The 19,550-nt window shown below is 43.4% G+C and overlaps 1 protein-coding gene across 1 annotated transcript in view; it reads left to right on the top strand.

Moving 5' to 3' along the window:
- huwe1 (HECT, UBA and WWE domain containing E3 ubiquitin protein ligase 1) overlaps nt 1-10,067 on the top strand; it is a 33,364-nt gene extending 23,297 nt beyond the window's left edge. Inside the window, exons 34-50 of the mRNA XM_079677639.1 lie at nt 79-775; nt 886-980; nt 1,522-1,678; nt 1,772-1,904; nt 2,093-2,295; nt 2,390-2,628; nt 4,361-4,463; nt 4,667-4,816; nt 4,935-5,180; nt 5,267-5,384; nt 5,479-5,619; nt 5,710-5,997; nt 6,138-6,243; nt 6,514-6,631; nt 8,499-8,680; nt 8,832-9,022; nt 9,122-10,067. Coding sequence (XP_079533765.1) covers nt 79-775; nt 886-980; nt 1,522-1,678; nt 1,772-1,904; nt 2,093-2,295; nt 2,390-2,628; nt 4,361-4,463; nt 4,667-4,816; nt 4,935-5,180; nt 5,267-5,384; nt 5,479-5,619; nt 5,710-5,997; nt 6,138-6,243; nt 6,514-6,631; nt 8,499-8,680; nt 8,832-9,022; nt 9,122-9,224 — 3,270 coding nt within the window. The 3' untranslated portion in view covers nt 9,225-10,067. The remainder of the gene's footprint in view (nt 1-78; nt 776-885; nt 981-1,521; nt 1,679-1,771; nt 1,905-2,092; nt 2,296-2,389; nt 2,629-4,360; nt 4,464-4,666; nt 4,817-4,934; nt 5,181-5,266; nt 5,385-5,478; nt 5,620-5,709; nt 5,998-6,137; nt 6,244-6,513; nt 6,632-8,498; nt 8,681-8,831; nt 9,023-9,121) is intronic.
- Nucleotides 10,068-19,550: the final 9,483 nt, after the last annotated feature.

The following is a 19,550-nucleotide window of genomic DNA, read 5'->3' as shown; positions in this document are numbered from 1 at the left end:
ATCCTCTATTGTGTGTTTGAAAACAAATGTCATTGAGTTGTAATAATTGAAGTCTTTTTGTTTTGTCTGTGTCTGCAGGTGTTCCCCAGCCACTTCACCCAGCAGCGCTGCAAGGATCTGTCAACATCTTCTTCTGATCTAGACTCTCGTCTTTGTTCAATCACCTCAGTGGTTGCAGGTGGGGGCTCCAGGTCAGGGTCTCTAGGTAACCCAAGCTCCAATGCCTCAAACACCCAGAACTCATTTGGCACCACTGCCGCTACTCTCCAGTCTCTGGGAATCTCCACTGATTTCTGGGACCTGCTGGTCAAGCTGGACAACATGAATGTCAGCCGAAAGGGCAAAGCCTCTATGAAGACAGTGCCTCTGGGGGGCAGTGCAGAGGCTGAGGGGGCTCAGTTAAGCCTGGAGACCTCCCCACTTGGCCAGCTGATGAACATGCTGTCCCACCCTGTCATCAGACGGAGCTCCTTGCTCACTGAAAAGCTGCTACGTCTGCTCTCCCTCATATCCATTGCCCTGCCTGACAACAAGGCCACAGAGGTGCCTGCTGGACACCCCACCCCACAGGCTGCCATTCCCACGGCAACCAGCTCAGGAGTCACAGCCCCGGTCACAACACAGGGCGCTGTGTCCACCCTGCCCACTGTGGCAGGCTCAGGGGCCTCTGCGGGGGCAGGAGCCCAGGGTACATCCTCAGGGACAAGTCTGGCAGCCTCCCAGACATCCTTAACATCTATCTCTATCCCCACGTCCACTGGAATCACTTCTACAGGTACTGTTCATTTATTCCATGATAAAAAGTCATCAGTTCATTCACCTATGTAACAGCAATTTCAGTAGAAAATAATCATGTGTACTTTTTGGGGCATTTTGCTAAAACAGGGAAACTGAGGATGCCTACTAGCTGTATTGTAGAGATTGACAACAAGCTGGCCTCCAGTGGACTGACAGAGAAACAGCTTCAGCTCTCTGTGGAGGTATGAGAAAAGTGTCATACATTTTAATTTCATGAAATGTGTGTGAACTACCTTTAGCTCATGAGAAATGTAACTTTGCATTATCTTACATTATTACCTCTGGTGGTGCACTACAATACATCACATCAATACAGCATCACAGTAAATGTATAACGGATCAAGTTGCGAAAGAGAATGTTTGTTTTAAGGTATGGGTTGATGTGGCTTCTTTGAGATTTGAGGGGATGTTTTGAGTTCAGCCTTTTTCTCCAGGACATTTGAACAGTTTGCAACCGGCTGGTTGAGATTGTCAGTATACAAAATGCTGGATGAATACTGACTGACTGTCTCCAGAGGTTTGTGTCTTGAAACAGTTGGACTGTGACACAAAGCCACACTTGTCCTTCGGAGTCTTTACAAAAACTATTGACAAAAACCTTTACACTGTTTTAATCACAAGCCCATTTTTCTTGCCGTGTTTCTTTCACCAAATGCATTTAATAAATAATCCCTTTTTTAGAATGATTTTCTTTTTCTCTAATAACTGCTTTCCTCCTGCAAGGTGTTGACATCCCACTCGTGTTCAGAGGAGGGTCTGGAGGATGCTGCTAACATCCTGCTGCAGTTATCTAGAGGAGACGGTTCCACTAGAGACACGGTGCTCCGACTGCTGCTCAGTGGGGCAAGACACCTCGGATACACTCTTTGCAAACAGATCGGTCAGTGCTAGGCGACTACAACGATGGAGAATCTAATGCTGTCATTCAAGCAAATGTAATTGTCTTTGAACACTTTTTCCTTTTGTCTCTCAGGCACGTTGCTGGCTGAACTTAGAGAATACAACTTGGAGCAGCAGAGACGGGCACAAGCTGATTCCCATTCCCCGGACGCCACCCCTGAGGATACCTCTCTCACTGGCAGACTGAAGAACAAGATGACCAGCAGGTTAGCCATGATGGTTCTGGGCCCCCCAGTGACTTTAGGGTGTCAACACATTTGCAATAGAGAATGTGGTATTCTCATTCTGTAATTAAATTAGCCTTAATATTCCTGTCGGAAGTTTTTGCATGAAAGTTAGTTTTCTACAAATACAATTTCCTTTACCTTGTTTACGTTTGTTGGTTGGGGCACAGGTTTGACGGATCCGAGAGTGTGGTCATTGTGGCTGCACAAAAACGTACACTCGGGGGCCGTGAGCTACAGCTCCCCTGTATGAGCTCACTCACCTCCAAGACGTCCACACAGAAGTTCTTCTTGCGAGTGCTGCAGGTCATCATCCAGCTCCGCGAGGACACACGGCGCGCCAACAAGAAAGCCAAGCAAACCGGCAGACTAGGCAAGAAAATGTCCCACCCTTTCTCTTTTTGATGTCTTCTTACACTATCCTGGTAATCAAATGAAACACCCCTCCTCCCGCTCTAAACGTCCAGGCTCCACCAGTCTAGGCTCAGCCAGCAGCATCCAGGCGGCGGTGCGTCAGCTAGAGGCCGAGGCTGACGCCATCATCCAGATGGTGAGGGAGGGTCAGCGGGCCCGCCGGCTTCAACAGGCGCCCCCACCCACCGCCTCTTCTGCATCTGTCGCCGCCGCTGCCGGATCCTCAGTGGTGGTCCCCCATGCCCCCACTGGTGCTGCCCCCCCTGCTGGCACGGCTGCTGCTGCTGCCACGGTTAGCATGGGCTACACTGACAGCAGGCATACTTGTACTCACACACACCGCACACACTTACAGTAATAAACAATGCACATTGATTACTTAATATGACCATCACAATTTTATTGTTTCAAAATACTATAGTAATCATCAAGGTAAATGATATGAAAGGACCCTCACACTCCAACATGCCTTTTGTCTAATCTGGCTTTGCCTGTACTAGCTTTGTGCGTTTCTGGAAAATGTTAAGCTTACCCATTAAATTAAATCCATCTTATTTTGAAGATAATGACAGTTTACCATCAGTATGTGGTATTGCACTGTGTCTGTTAGTGCTGGGGGGGAAACGATTATTTTGAAAACGATTAATCGGGCGATTATTTCATCGATAAGTCGACTAATCTAACGATTCTTTTTCTGTTGTTCGATTTATAAAAAACATGTGTCTCAAATAAATACCAAAAAACATTACTTCATTCATGACAACTGCGCACCAGCTTACGTGCAGCCCTGGCCTAGACATTGCTTGGCTCCATTAGTTGACATACATAGATACTATAAGCTGACTAACGTTAGTCTAATATTATGTTTCACTCGTAAACGACCACAACATGAGTTAGCTCTCTGTGCAGTTTGTTCGTTCCGGGTTAGTAGCGGCTAGATAGCGGTGTTCTGCAGACGTAAACTAGCTACCATTCCATCCAACATTAAATGCTGACAAACGTTAACTAACACACAGCTGGCGCCGCTTGCTAGGTAGCTAACATTAACTACTAACCAACCAAGCACGAACAAACCGCACGGAGAGCTATAAGATAGTTAGCACTACCGAAGTGCACAGAACTCAAGCTGCACAACACACTAGGGCTGTTCCTATTTATGAATATGTTTTTATTTTGAAGGAGAGGTAGCGCTGTTGACAGGAAGTTGTTGTTGCTATGGAAACAACGTGACGGAGATTAATGGAGAAAAGTAATATCTACATATAAAGATGGAGAAAGTAAACGATAAAGTTTATGGTTAAGTGTTAGCACCCCCCGAACAAGCTCTTACGTTGATATTGGAGATTTCAATACATTCAATTTGAAAGACCTAGGGCGAGATGTTTTTGAGTGGGGGCTTTTTGCAGGGCTTCGTGCGCAATCCTGTGAGGAGGAGGAGGTAGCCGTTTCAGTCTCCATATTGTTTAAAGTGCGATTGCGAACTGCTTGTTGTTGTTTTGAGTGACCCACGTGTGTGTGGCGATGCGTCGACGAGGAAATATGTCGTCGACGATATTTTGAAGTCGACGCATCGCTACGGCACTAGTATCTGTAAACAACATTATGCACTGCGTAGTCACCATACTGCCTGCTATCTCAATTGGTATGCGTGGTGAGAACTGCTGCCATGATAAACATTGGACTAGTCACAGAGGGACAGATGTGCCAGTGACTGACTGAAACCTATATCAATATCTCTGCATCCATGTGTGAAATGGTTTAGAAATGAATGTGCTGCCTGCTCCAAACGGTTTGATCTGTTCTACTGATGATGTCTGTTTGCTGGCTGTCATGGCTTCATGCTTGCGGCCCCTCCCTCCTCAGTTCCAGTTCCCCTCCTCTCTAAGTGGATCATGGGAATGTCATTATGCATGGCAATATCATCAAGATGGTTACTGTGAAAATGAAAAATGCTAATCATTAAGACTTCCATGTTTTACGCCTGTTGCTCATTCTGTGTCTCCTTCCTGGTTTGTTTCATGTAGTCTGAAGTGCAGTCAATGTCAGAAGCCCAGGCGGCCCAGAGAGATGAATCTCCCATGGATGTGGACCAGCCATCTCCTCTGGATCAGGACCCTGCACCTCTGGGTAGGACTCACTTGCAAACGGCTAAAGATGATTTAAAACTCCTTCTGATTTTGTTTTTGTCACAAAAACAAACATCTAGTGAGAACACGGCATCGCCCCTGTTCTGATATGAACTCAAAACATTTTTTAGCCAAAGAAATAACAGCTCCAGTCAGTTCATGACAGCATAGCTGATGTAATGTCTCTGTCAATTTCATTTTCAGATGAGGATGGAAACAGCCAGTCAGAGGGTGAGGAGAGACTCCCAGACCTCCCGCTGCTCAGCGAGCAGCTGTTGTTGGATGAACTATGGGACATGCTCGGGGAGTGCCTGAAAGAGCTGGAGGAGTCCCATGACCAGCATGCCGTACTGGGTTAGTGGAATCCTTTTGAGAAATGCATTTCTTGATGCTGTTTTTTATTGATCAGGATTGTTAAAGGAGCATGGCGCAAAGATTTGTCCCCCTAATTCTGTTTTCTTTGATTCTCCAGTCCTCCAGCCCGCTGTAGAGGCCTTCTTCCTCGTCCATGCAACGGAGCGAGAGAGCAAACCCCCAGTGAGGGACACCCGGGAGAGCCAGCTTTCTCACATCAAAGATGAGCCCCCACCACTGTCCCCAGCCCCCCTGACCCCGGCCACACCTTCATCCCTAGACCCATTCTTCTCCAGGGAACCATCCTCCATGCACATCTCTTCCAACCTGCCACCGGACACCCAGAAGTTCCTCCGCTTTGCTGGTGAGCCCGACGGATTGAGGAGAATCATACAGCTTGGTTCTGATTTGTAGTGAAGTTTCTAACAGGACCATTCTTCTTTCTTTTAGAAACTCACCGCACAGTGCTTAACCAGATCCTGCGCCAGTCAACAACTCACTTGGCTGATGGGCCTTTTGCAGTTCTGGTCGACTACATTCGCATCCTGGACTTTGACGTTAAGAGAAAGTAAGGGCGATTATCTCACACTTTAATCTCACACCGTGTAATGTACCGTTATTGGTTTTTCAAATCACTGACAAACTGTTTTTGTTCCTGCCAGGTACTTCCGGCAGGAGTTGGAGCGACTGGATGAAGGGCTGAGGAAGGAGGACATGGCTGTGCACGTGAGGAGAGATCACGTGTTTGAGGACTCCTACAGGGAGCTGCATCGCAAGAGCCCAGAGGACATGAAGAATAGACTGTAAGGCTCCATTTTCATTCCTTCACTTGCATGTCCTCTCAATTCTACACTACTCCAACCAAATCATCCTCTGCTCCCTTTCCGTTCCAGGTACATTGTGTTTGAAGGGGAGGAGGGCCAGGATGCCGGCGGCCTGCTGAGAGAGTGGTACATGATCATCTCCCGGGAGATGTTCAACCCCATGTACGCTCTGTTCCGCACATCGCCAGGCGACCGTGTCACCTACACCATCAACCCCTCATCCCACTGCAACCCCAACCACCTCAGCTACTTCAAGTTTGTGGGTCGTGTGGTGGCCAAGGCAGTCTATGATAACCGGTTATTGGAGTGCTACTTCACCCGCAGCTTCTACAAACACATCCTGGGCAAGAGTGTCAGGTATTGAAGCTAATGTTACAGCCAAGTCACCTAATATTTAAAGATGTGTTCCAACACTCTATGCCTTGTGATTGCAATATTTAGTAGTATTTTCTCTTGAATATGTGCCTGTTATAAATGTATTTCTTTGGTCTTACCAGGTACACAGACATGGAGAGCGAGGACTACCCATTCTTCCAGGGCTTGGTGTACTTGTTGGAGAATAATGTGTCAACGCTGGGCTACGAGCTGACATTCAGCACAGAGGTTGGTGTCTTCTATTCTCTTAAATGTTTCAATTAGCTTCAAGTGCAGCATTGATTTATCACGCTGTCTCCTTAAGTGTTGAAATTTGGATTTGGCCTCTAGGGTTTGAATCCCAAATGCTTTATTCTCTCTTAAAATAAGTGCTGCGAAAATGTAATTTGCAATCTGATGGCCTTAAAATATTGTTAATGGATACCATCTGTGGCTCGTAGTAACATGTTAAGCTGAAACGAGTGATACTGAAAGCCTGCATGTGCTCTGTGTGTGTAGGTCCAGGAGTTTGGAGTGTGTGAAGTGAGAGACCTCAAGCCAAATGGAGCCAATATCCTGGTCACAGAGGAAAACAAAAAGGAGTATGTGCACCTGGTCTGCCAGATGAAGATGACCGGTAAGAGTGTGATTCTATTACCTAATACTTTATTAGCAGTAGAGCTGTAACAATACAGGGGATTACTGACAAAAACAACTATTTAATGCAATATCTTTTAATCAGCGTCTGTCATTTTTGATGTTCAGGCGTTGAGGATTCTCCAGGGTGTCCGCGGGGTCTTAAAAAGTATTAAAAGTTGATAAATCAATTTAGCAAAAATTAAGGCTATTAAAAAGTATTAAACGGCATTTTCCAAGGTATTAAGAAGGTCCACAGCAACGACAACATGAAACACCCTTTAATTTACTGAAACGACATGTTGGGAAACCCCCCAAGGCGGCCCCATGCATAGCGCGCCGTAAAATGCTGCTTATTATTTTAAGTTTCGTTGCCTTGCTCCGCTCTGTGGGGGGGGGGGGGGGGGGAACTAAACGACTACTGTAACGGGTCCCAAGGTGGGTAGACCGGCATACGCAACGCTCTGGGGGTCCAACGGCTCCGTGTGTAAGCCCTATATGATCATTTTCTGATAATGATGAAATAGCCCCAGAACAGAGTCGTTATCAATTTGTTTTAAAGCTCAATAAATAACAAAGAAGACCTCTGACCGGCACTTTTCTAATTTTGTACGGAAGATTTAAACTTTAACGGACATGTTGACCGGCAGAACATTTTTTTTATGGAAACTGCCGCACGGTCCCCTCGTTCCTTGGAAGAGGCAGTGAGGTGGGTGTTTTTCATCTGCTGTGGACTACCGGAGAGATATACAGCAGGAGAACACGCCGTCCACCGCTGAGAATAAACAGAAGGGCAACCATGCTCAGGGGTCTTCTTCGCTGCTTTTGGTGTATTTCGGGCAGCAGCTGCGCCACTTACAGGCCTCGTTTCCAGCGTTTCCAGCATTTCCAGCGGTCTAGTGTGAACGGACACGTTAATGAATCGAATGCGTGTGAACGGAAGCCTTTTTTGCGCTTGCGTATGCGTTTTACCGTATGCGTCCTCGTGGGGCCGGGGTCTAAGCCAAACTATATCCGGTCACAGAGATCTGCTATTTTAAAGTAAAGTCAACACATATCAACCCTAATATAGTCTATATTAAGAACGAGAAAAGTCATAACATATATATCCTTTTTTGTAAACATATGACAAATGTGTGAGGGTGATGATGTCAGAGCATCGTCCTATGTGCCAGCGCTTAGCCCCGGACAGTGTGGGAGGGAGCTCCTTTATGGCATTACCCCGCTGAAGCTCACCAAAGTTTAACATATTTCATAGTTCAAAGTTTTGTCAATTGTTTTGTTTATTGGTCAAATACTGGTTTCTAATGGTTTCTGAGGAGTTTTACTGGAATGAAAGAGCACAGAGTCTACAGAAGCAACATACTGCATTAAACCTGACCTTCACAGAGAGGTTGAAGTTCATTTGGAAAGGAGGCTTCAGTGGTCTGTCTGCACTCTGTTTAGTTTTGCTATCTTACAATCAATATAGTAAATGTGAGGTAAAGTGTGTTGCCAATGTAACCGGTTAGAACTCAAAGTTGCGATAAATCTTAAAATGTATGGAAAGGGTCTAAAAAAAGGTCTTAAAAGGTATTAAATTTGACTTCAGGATTCCTGAATATACCCTGTTCTCAGTAGTGCACAAAGATAGCACTAGGTGGCAGCACTCTTAATGTTGAACTGATCAATATGCAGCAGAGGCTAAAAGTGTCTCTCTGCAAGATGGCTGAATTATCATAAGCAGCACCCTCCAGCTGCTCGTATGCATTATTCAGTAAAGCTTTCAATTTCCAGATGTTTCATTGAAAAACAATAACCACCAACTTAATTGATAGAATAACGTTAGTTATGTGCTTAATGAAGAATATACTTCACTTGTTTTCTAGGTGCGATCCGCAAGCAGCTGGCAGCGTTCCTCGAGGGATTCTACGAGATCATCCCCAAGAGGCTGATCTCCATCTTCACCGAGCAGGAGCTGGAGCTGCTCATCTCCGGCCTGCCCACTATTGACATCGACGACCTGAAGGCCAACACTGAATATCACAAATACCAGGCCAGCTCCATCCAGGTACAGATGAGTAAACAAGTGTACAACATTAATATTTCAATGTTTTCCAATGCATTTCCAGATTTCTGCACATCACCTCTAGCTCAGTACAACTGATAGTCCGATTTTATTTGTGGAGAATTTCCCTCAAAATGTTATTGTTTTCCCTTAGATCCAGTGGTTCTGGAGGGCCTTGCGCTCCTTTGACCAGGCAGACCGGGCTAAGTTCCTACAGTTTGTCACCGGCACGTCCAAGGTTCCCCTTCAGGGCTTCACTGCTCTGGAGGGCATGAACGGCATCCAGAAGTTCCAGATCCACCGCGACGACCGCTCCACCGACCGCCTGCCATCCGCTCACACCTGGTAAACACTGCGATATTGCAAAGCATGCATCATTTGAACTATGTTGTAAAAATGTCTATTGTGAAACTAACTTTACTTGTTTCCATTTTTTCCGCTCAGCTTCAACCAGCTGGACCTCCCAGCCTATGAGAGCTACGAGAAGCTGAGGCACATGCTGCTGTTGGCCATTCAGGAATGCTCAGAGGGATTCGGACTGGCTTAAATATGAGACTCTTAATACACGCAGACATGCATACAAACACTTGATTTAGATTTGCCTACTCCTGACACATTCACACTGATAACCTTTGAATGCACACAAACACACACACACAAACACACACACACACACACATACACATACATACACACACCACACCTCGTACACACACACACACACACACACACACACACTCACACACTATCATAGATCTTACTGGATTTCTTGTTGACCGGCCTAAACTTACTGGTTTCTATTCCATATTAAACAGATAAAACCAGCAAGTGAAATGGACTGATTGACATTGCGTACAACACAGAGAGCCTCATGTTGACACAGTTGTGTCTCCCTTCCCAATTAAATGGCGAATGCAAGAGCGGATTCAGAGGATAAAACATGGACTAATATAAGAGACGTTTTCTTCATATAGTTTGAGTTCTCTGTACAAAAGGTTTGGGAGTTTATTATGTTTAATCTTTTTTGTTCTCTGGTTGTGTAAAAAGAAAAAAAGAGAATGTTGTTTGAACAGGATGGTTATAAAACCTTTGGGGAAAAATGTTTGTGGTTTCTTGTTGCAAATTTGTGCCCTCACAAGCCTTGGCGCTGGGGAACATTTGGGGTATATGAACAACTTGAGAAGTTTGAGATATTCACAAAAATGCACTTTTCAAAAGTTTTGTGGCATTTCTATGGAAGGATGGTTCAAAAATGAAGAGAAAACCTGAAGAAGATTAAAAAAAAAACATTAACCATAAATCTAGAGTATTTTTGGCTATTAAATCGCTGACCCGGCCTTGGGCCTTTGAATCAGAGTGGAATAACTACATGAATAAATGCATAAAATTGCGTCCATTGTCTCTTTTAACAGTGTTGTAATCATTACTTGCAGCGGTTCCATTTCATCAAAATTGAATGTTATTCTGTGTGTAATCACACCAGTTTCAATAGAAATATTTGTCAACTTGCAGTGTAATGATTATGAAGAGAGATCCCAATGATTCTACGACAACTTTAATCAATCCAAGTTTAAACTGACATTGATTCCTGCGCGGGGGGATTGTCCCTCATGACGAAATCGATCAAGTTCAGTAACATCATGAGTTATGACTGATAGCATCCTGGAGCACATTTATCATGCGCTGCCCCAAGCCTATAGGGTTAAACAATCAGGAGCTGTCATTTCCCTGCTGACACTGCTAACTAAGCCCTCCAGTCTGTAACACTTGTCTGTACCCTTCATTATGGCACACAGTGTCCTTTTGCTGAATCATGATGACAGACTTATATTTCTAGTCTTGATAGGGCCAAAAGTGTATTTGACTCAGGGTGTTCATGCCACACATCTTGGATGGCAAGTGACCTTTTTCCCAGCAGACATGTCCGCTGTACTAGCACAGGGGAACTAGTTAAGAATGACAGCATGCCATTTTGGTGAGCTAGTTCCAGGGTCCTGGTTTTGCACACCAATTTGTTTCACCTTTAGTTTTTCTGCTATGACAAGTCAACATTTCTGCCGTGATAAGGTATTTCACCTGCCTTGTTTCACCAGACAAGGACTGAAAATAACGGTGTGATATATCTCCATTTCCAGATATGAATCCAAAGGACCAAACGCTCTAGTATCAGGTTCTACCAGCTTGTAAATCTTTCACGGTCTGTTTTTATTCCTTCCTAAGTTCTTCCTACTTATTAGTTGGCTAATTTAAAAGTATTGCTTAAACCTTCTCTTAGTTGAACTTGCATTAACTTTCACTAAGTCTGAATTTAAGAACTGCCGGTTAAACTGGCACATGGAAGTAATTTAACATTTTATTTTGTATTCTATTTCAATATTAGGCAATTTATACATCCGACCAACAAACACAATTTGTAGAAGCGGGTGGGCAGAAAGCATAGCTTAGAAGTAGCCCTCCTGTTAGTCATCCAGTTGCAGGAAAAAGAGAAATCAGTAATTACATATGCACACAAATGTCAATTAATGTCTTGGATTTTTTTAAACCAGGGATTTAAAACGGATTATATTATTTCCTATTTGTAGCCACAATACCCAGCTACTTCTGTTAGTTTGTCCTCTGGGTTTCCTTCCCTGAGTTTGGCTCTTTGCTCCTCGACTAAAGGCATGTCTGCACTTTGCACCTGTCAGTCCCTGGTCTTCTCTCAATCTTCCCCTGTGTTTCCATCTTTTACCTGCTCTTCCGTGCTGAATTTGTTCCACTTGGAGGCCCTGTGCAACAGTGGAAATGTAATCCATGCCACCATTGCAGGTGCTGCTCTGCTGCCTCGCTGACCCTCCCCCACCCAACCTAAAAACCCTCACACTGGTTTCAGAATGGGGAGCGTCCATGTCTGATTTGGTGCTTGCTGAGGCGTGATAAATGAAATTACAGTGCTGTCATGCAGAGATTTTAGACCCCACAGTAAGCCCTGTTTACAGTACATTTGCTAGCAATGTTTGCCCCCCCCCCCCCCCCCCCCCCCCTCTGTGTATGAAGCAGCACAGATGCAATTTTCTGTTGGCCACGCTTGATTTACATATTCTGTAAGCATCTGTTGCTTTTTGGATGCTTTGATTTGCAATTAAAGACGATGATGTCATTCAGGGAGTTTGGCTGGGAAAAAGATTTCACAATACATTTCCTCACTAATGGGTTAACTTTCTGCTACTCGGGGGATTTCCTGTCAAAAAACATTCTGTTGCAACTTTTACTGAATATATTTCCTGTAGCTGTCGGTTAGAGATGGAGATATCTGTGGTGCTGCCAGAGGAGCTGTTGCAGTGCACCGTGCCGGCCTCTCCACTTGGGGGGGATCATCAGACTGCTCAGAGTGAACAGGATGGTCCTTGTCACGCTTTCTCCATGTCACTGCATTCTGGTTTCCAGCGAAATCACACATGTTTTTCCATTTCATGCTCTGGGGGAAATTTGGGAATCACTGTTATAAGAATTGAAATCATTCGAATGTTTGTGGACCCTGATGCCTTGAGCCTGCATGTTAGTAATCATGTGAGAAATTCCGAATATGTCACACTATGGTACCTTAGCTTTGTCATGCTCCAAGATAAGATAATATATGGCCAAATTAATTGCTTAAAAGGTTGAGAAAATCAACTGGAGAGTGTGGCAACGACATGTTGGTAGTAAACTGAGTTCCCGTATAACAGCAGTCCGTCCTCATCAGTGATAGTGGAGCTGGGGAGGAAATGAAGGCCAGTGGAGTTGATTAATAATGACTTCTTTGTATATGAGCCAGACAGCTCCCAGCCTAATACATTTTACTGCTGCTGTCTCTGAAATAAATCAAAAACATTGCTCCCAGAGAGAAATAATAAAAAGCTTCTTTAGCAAAGAGCCCAAACGGGTATGGGGACAGAATGAGTTCATTAGACTAATTGGTTTAATGTTTCTAATTAGCTAGAGAGATATTTATACTGAATGAAATTGATCATAGTGCTTAACCCTTTTTTTGAAGAATTCATCATCCACTTCTGCTCCTTCTCAGTTTCTTTATCCTCAGAATCCCTTGGAGGGGAAAGGTGAGAATTGCAGAGGTAACCAGTTGCTATTTACAGGGTGCGATCACCACTCTGACAGCCTGCTATTGTTTCTTCCAATTAGCACAGTGGGGTTTATTCAGAATAGATGTTCCAAATAGAATGCTTCCCTGTGGCAACTTGATAATCACACTCTGTTTGCATGTTGTGCTTTGTCACATTTCTTTGCAAAGTCTTGAAGTAAATGTTATGTGTAAATGTGAACCCTGTGCTCCTAATGCAGAAAACTCGATAAATGAAGGTGGACAGGAGCAGCCCTCCGTTTTGACAGCAGTGTGACGTGTTGGGGAGGGTGTTATGTTCTGTTGTGAATCTGTCGGGTTTGTCAGCGCCTCCTGATCAGGCTGCTGGGTGATTCTCTGAAATCGGTGCACTTTGTGTCCCACAGGTTAACCTCAAAGATTTTCATATAAAGTAAACCACAAAATGCATTTTAAAACAGGAAATGGAAAGATCCACGTATCTTTGCATTAAAACACACAAACATATTTAAAAAATTATGTTTTGAAAAATGTTATGGCTTGCTGAGACGTAGAGTTCAGCCAAATGTGCATGTCCCAACTGAGCAAAGTAACTTTTTCATTTAATATAAAACAAATAAAAATAGTCAATAACCACAAGTTTTTTCTGCTAATATAATCATTTTCCTGTTTACTTTAACCTGAATAAAAAAAAATTGAGAAAAAAACATGAATTATCTATAGAATAGCACTATTTAATCACGTCCCCCAGTTTTGTTCAACCCCATAACAGCATACCAATCCCCCCCTTTAAAAAAAGAATGGTACAGTCCAACTTCCTCACCACCCAGGAAGTGACATCACTCAACATTTTCCTGCTGAAACTTTAAAGAGAGGTAAGTGTGAGCATACTTTCTTAGCTATATTTCATTGTTTTTATTGTCAGTGACATCGTAAAGCTCAACCTTTCAACACTGTTACGTACATAAATCATATTTACTACTGTTTGAGAAAAAGTAAACAATTACCTTGGGAAAATATATTAATTTCTTGTTTTCCTCATGCCATGGGGTGCTCCATAACCTAGCTAATGTTGACTTATGGCTACATTAAGCTAAAATCTTCAACCCCGTAACATTCAACCCTGTAACAAAAAACACTGTTACGGGGTTGAATCACTGTTACGGGGTTGAATTATTAGGGTTGAAGGTTGGACTGTTCTCTAGATGCTATTTCATGTTATTTCATATTATTTTCATATCAGATGGCTAAATCAAATGCAGAGAGGCAAAGAGAGTACAGGGCGAGAAGAAATGCAGATTCACAGAGAAGGGAAGAATACCTCAGGAAAGAGCGTGAGCGATGGAACAGAGATACAGAAGAAGGGAAAAAGAAATCGATCAATGACCTGAGTAAGAGGGCTCAAAGGTGTAAGCGGAAGGAGTGGCGGAAGGCTAAAGAAAGACAGAAAAGGAAAGCTGAGATTGAAAACATTGGACCTATCTCTCTAACCCCTCCACATACTCCTGACAGTGAGATTCAAGATGCTGTGCAAGCCAGACCAGGATCCTCACGGTGAGGGAAATATGTGGTTAGAAATAGTGCTTGGTTTAATTATGCTTGTTTAAAAACACTGCTATACACTGCTTTATACATGATTAATCGGATTATTCTAGTAGCTCATAAGAAATGCACATTTGTAGGAAGGTAGCCATTGTTTACTGTCTTTAGTAGTGAATTCAGATGCCCCCTACACACACACACACACACACACACACACACACACACACACACACACACACACACACACACACACACATTGGGGTAAATTATTGCACCCTAGTGTCCAAGTGAATGTAATTGCTATGTCACTACTAATGTAACTACTAATCTATAAAACTAACGATCCCCTTTTGTATGGTTTCATCTTAGTCATTCAGCAGGCAAGAAAGCATCCAGAAAAGCAAGAGACAAACTGCGCAAAGAAATAGAAGAACTACAAAGGCAACTAAAACATCAGAAGAAGCAGAAAGAAAAGTACAAGAAAAGACTCCAGCGAGCAACCAAGAATAAAGACTCTCCCAGGTCCAAAGTCCGTCAATTGCTGAAGAATTGTACTGTGAACAGCAAGGTGAGGAGAACCTTACTGCACCATGAAGCCCTCATTCATGACATTAGGAGGAAGTACAAGAATGCCAGAAATGAAAAAGGAAAAAAAACTGTTGCTGAGGTTGTTGTCGGGAAGATAGTCAAGAAATACAGGCTGCAGAGGTGGTCTGAGAAAGCACTAGGCTTTTCAAAGAAACGCAGGACCTTGTGTGAGAATGAAGACCTAAGTAATAACTCCACCAGACAAGCTTACAACAGGTACACTGATAAATCGCTGGTGAGCAAGGTGAAGACATTCTTCACAAGAGATGATGTGAGTCGGATGACGACGGGGAAAAAACAAACAATAACAAAGAAGAAAATTAAAATGCAAAAAAGATTCCTTGTAGACACGATGAAAAACCTTCACAGGAATTTTCTGGCAGAAAACAACCCCAGTCACATTTCCTATGCCTCATTTTGCCGGCTGCGACCCTTTTGGGTTGTCCATCCCTCCCTTTCAGACCGCGACACATGCCAGTGCAGGTTACATGAAAACCTGGGCTTTCTGGCTGACAAGCTTTGTCAGCTTAAGCTTATTGGAACATCACATTTAGAGAGCCTCACAGAACTTGTCTGCTGTGACATTAGCAGCAAGACCTGCATGTATGGAGAATGTGTAGATTGCAGGAAGAGAATCGTTCCCCTCTCAACCTCATATAATGGTGCACAGAAGGTGACCTATGTGCAGTGGGCCACAGAAGACAAACCAAAATTAAATGATGTAGAGAGCTCGGTCGCAAAAATAACAGTTAAAAAAACCATTGAGAGCAGTCAAGAGGAGCTTGCAGAGAAATTCCACACACACCTCACCAAGTTTAAGAGGCATCTCTTCAACATCAGGCAACAGTATGCCTATTACCGTGGACTGCGCAGATGCATGGCCAATGATGAATGCCTTATCCACATTGACTTCTCTGAGAACTTTTCCTGTAAATACAGCAATGAGATTCAGTCAGTACACTTTGGATCATCCCACCAACAGGCCACACTTCACACAGGGGTCATCTATGTTGGTGCAACCCAAGAACCAACCTGCTTTACATCCATCTCACCATCCAAGCACAAGAGTCCAGCTGCTATATGGGAACATCTGAAACCTGCACTTGATTATGTGCAGACCACACACCAGTGTCTCTTGTGCACTTTTTTAGTGATGGGCCCTGTACACAGTACAAGCAGAAAGGAAACTTTTTTCTCTTCAGTACAGAGCTTGACAAGAGAGGACTGAGAGGGACCTGGAATTTTTTCGAGTCCAGTCATGGCAAAGGAGCACCAGATGGTGTTGGTGCTGCCTTAAAGAGATCAGCAGACAACCTCATCAGCCATGGCCGGGACATCAACAATCCTTGTGAGCTCTTCAAGGCCCTCTCTGAGACGGACACTTCCATCAAATTGTATTTTATCGAGGATGAAGCTGTTGAGCAAGCACTGCAAAGGATGCCGTCCACCATTCCACCAGTCCCAGGAACCATGCAAATCCATCAGGTCATCACTCTTGCTCGAGGGGAGATAACATCGCGAGATGTCAGCTGCATGTGCTCCACCTATGGGAAGCTAGTATGTGAATGCTGGAATACAAAGCATTTCAGCTTTTTCAGGAAAGTCCCAGCTACCGTGTCAGCTACCGTGTCGCCAGCTACTGTGTCACAAGGGCAGAAAGAAATCAATTGGGATAACCCAGAGGTAATAGGGAAGTGGTGTCTGCTCACTTATGAGAAAGCATTGTATCCGGGACAAATCCTTGCCACAGATGAAATTGACGTTCAAGTCAAATGCATGCACCATGCTGGAATGACCAAAAACAGGTTCTTTTGGCCTCCACAAGAGGATGTACTGTGGTATCCGTTTGATGATGTACTTGAGCTCATCCCGCCTCCTCAACCTGTGACAGGACGTGATTCACGTCACATGCAAATTAAGAATGAGATCTGGGACAGACTGACAAACTAATGGATGAAAGAACCAAAAAAGCAGGAACAACAGATCAGATAAGAGACCATCCATATTCACTCATAAAACGTATTAGTTCAGAGTTTAGTGAACACTCAATTTTCCGATTTTAGAGCAGACAGCAATGTACGTTTTTACTGCTGATACATGATGAAATGAGAGATTAATTCTATTAAAGCCTGTGAAGAACATATTAAATGATTTTAATGTTAATGTTTATATTTAGAGTGTAACTCGTGTTGTGATGTCAATTGTTACATTGTGAAACCAATTCCAGTGAGATTTTGTATACAGCATTCAGCCTCTTAATTTTTCTTCTCATACTGTTGTACAGATCCGTTCAATCTAAATGTGATGTTATTTTACATGCCTTATGAAATGTTTCCTTCCTCATGTTTGTTTTAATGAATTAATTTAAGTACATTTCAAGTTGATTAAATGTTGTCATTCATTCAACCCTGTTAATTGCCATTCATTCAACCCTGTTACAGTGTGTTCAACCCGTTACAGTGACACATTTTCATAAATGTTTTGATAATAATAACACATATTAGATTAATGTTTGTTAAACTGTATACAAGATTTAGAGGACAAGTAGAAAATACATGAAAGCCTAATCTAATGTTAATGTTAAAGTATATTTTCATGATTTATGAAGACCGCTTTTACGTTAAGGTGCCATTTCCTACTTGACAGTCAAATTATTATTATTTAGAATAAAATAAAATATACTTCCAATAAGTTATTTTACACAAGGGACAGGTGATTACCAAGGCACTGGAAGAATTGGTTTGAATATGTTTTAGAATTATAATCATACAGGTATCAAAATGTCCTGTTACGGGGTTGAATTAAAAACAACCTAAGTGACAAAGAAATTCCTAATAATGTTTGGGATTTCATGCCTAAGGTGGGAAAAGGTATTTTCTCAGAAGTTCAAATAGTCCTTCATCAGATGCAATGTTCAGAAACAGAATTTTTTGTGATATATTTTTCATATCCAGAGAACCCAATGTGCACCGAATTCAGAGAATCACCCTGCTATCTCTGCTCTGCCTGCGAGGACCAGGATGAGAGCGGCAGAAAAAACTGAGAAGACACATTTGCCTTCACATTCTTTCAAGTACTGGTATTTGTGTGCATTGGTGTGCGTTTTGCCCTTCAGGAGAAGAGTGGAGAGTCAGCTGTAGGAAAAGATGGCTCAGGTGCATGGTGCATAGGATGGCCTTTGTTCACTGACACATGTGCAGAGACCGCTTAGTCCAGACCCAAACCAGTAGTGACAGTCTGTCTACTGTAGTGTAAAGTTCATAGTCTTGATTACTTCTGAGCTTCCAAGCATCTCTGTTCCCTATATATTTACCACAATGCATCTGCAACCCCCTCCGCTTCCCCTCCCATCAGTGGCACAGCAGTGGGCACCTTGTGGCATTTTATAGAAGCCAAGCCAGTGCAAGATAATTCAGCCCCTTCATATTGCAGATCATCTAATGCGGTCAACTGCTGAAGGTTATCTTTGGGAAAGTAATATTGCTGAGCCCCTGAGGGAGATGTAATAATGCAGGAGGCAATAACTGCAGTAGGAATTTGATGGCAGCATCTGAATGGAACCGCTTATGGATCTAGCAATGGGAATCCTCACAGCGCTCTTCTCTTGGTGGCCTTTTCATGGCTACCTCACTAATAGTGCACTCCGCTTTGCATCGGCCAAACGGCTCGCTACACCAGCACTGCGAGGGGGACCCAAGTTCACATCAGCAAAAACACGTCGGTATGCTATCCTGGCTCCAAAATGGTGGAATGAGCTCCCCATTGAAATCAGGACAGCAGAAAGCTTACATATCTTCCGGCGCAGACTGAAAACTCATCTCTTTCGACTCCACTTCGAGCGATAGAATTACTAACAAAGAATTGCTAAAAAAGCACTTATACACTAATAAAGGGCTGGCTTATCTATAGCCAGTTGAGTAGCACTTGAAATGTTTTGGCTCTATGAAACCTGATGTACTTATATGATTCTGTTTTCTTCAAGTTTGTATCTTCCTGGTCGAATGTACTTATTGTAAGTCGCTTTGGATAAAAGCGTCAGCTAAATACAATGTAATAGAAAATGCTATCATGGGATGATGCAAGTGTATTCTAATACGAGGTAGGGGAAAGCAAAGGGTCATTTATAGAAAAAATCCTTGAAGAGAAGTGAACTAGTTAGTAGCACAGCCACTGAATGCTTGGTAACAAAATCTATGCAAAACCATATTTGAATATCAATGATGACATTTTGAGGATGTGTAATCTGCAAATTGCCATTTCCCCTCCGCCTGAATGCCAACACTTTGATCCTCAACAACAACAACAGTTTATCTTTGATGATGCTCTAACCTTTGGCGTACCACTGCACATTTGGCCTGAGGCTGACTCATTGCTATTTACATGCAGTTAACATGCTTAATGAGATGTGTTCTGGTGAGTGAAGTGCTGGTCATATCTGGCAGCCAGGCCACTAAGCATGGCAGGAAACTAAATCAGAGTCATTTCCCTTCAATTAGCGAGTGATTAACGGCAGGTCAGAGGCGGCTGGCTGACCTTCTGGCCACTAATGACTTTACCCGGATCAATGGATCTCCAATCGCCCGCCACATCAACAACCGTGCAGTCAGGGTAAGACCCTGTAGGAGCAGAGGGTTGTTGAATCCACCTTTAACCAACCATTTCTCA

Source organism: Notothenia rossii (assembly GCF_949606895.1).
Source record: "Notothenia rossii genome assembly, chromosome: 4".
Classification (NCBI taxonomy): Eukaryota; Metazoa; Chordata; class Actinopteri; order Perciformes; family Nototheniidae; genus Notothenia; species Notothenia rossii.
The sequence above is the reverse complement of the archived record's forward strand: the minus strand, read 5'-3'. Positions and strand labels throughout refer to the sequence as shown.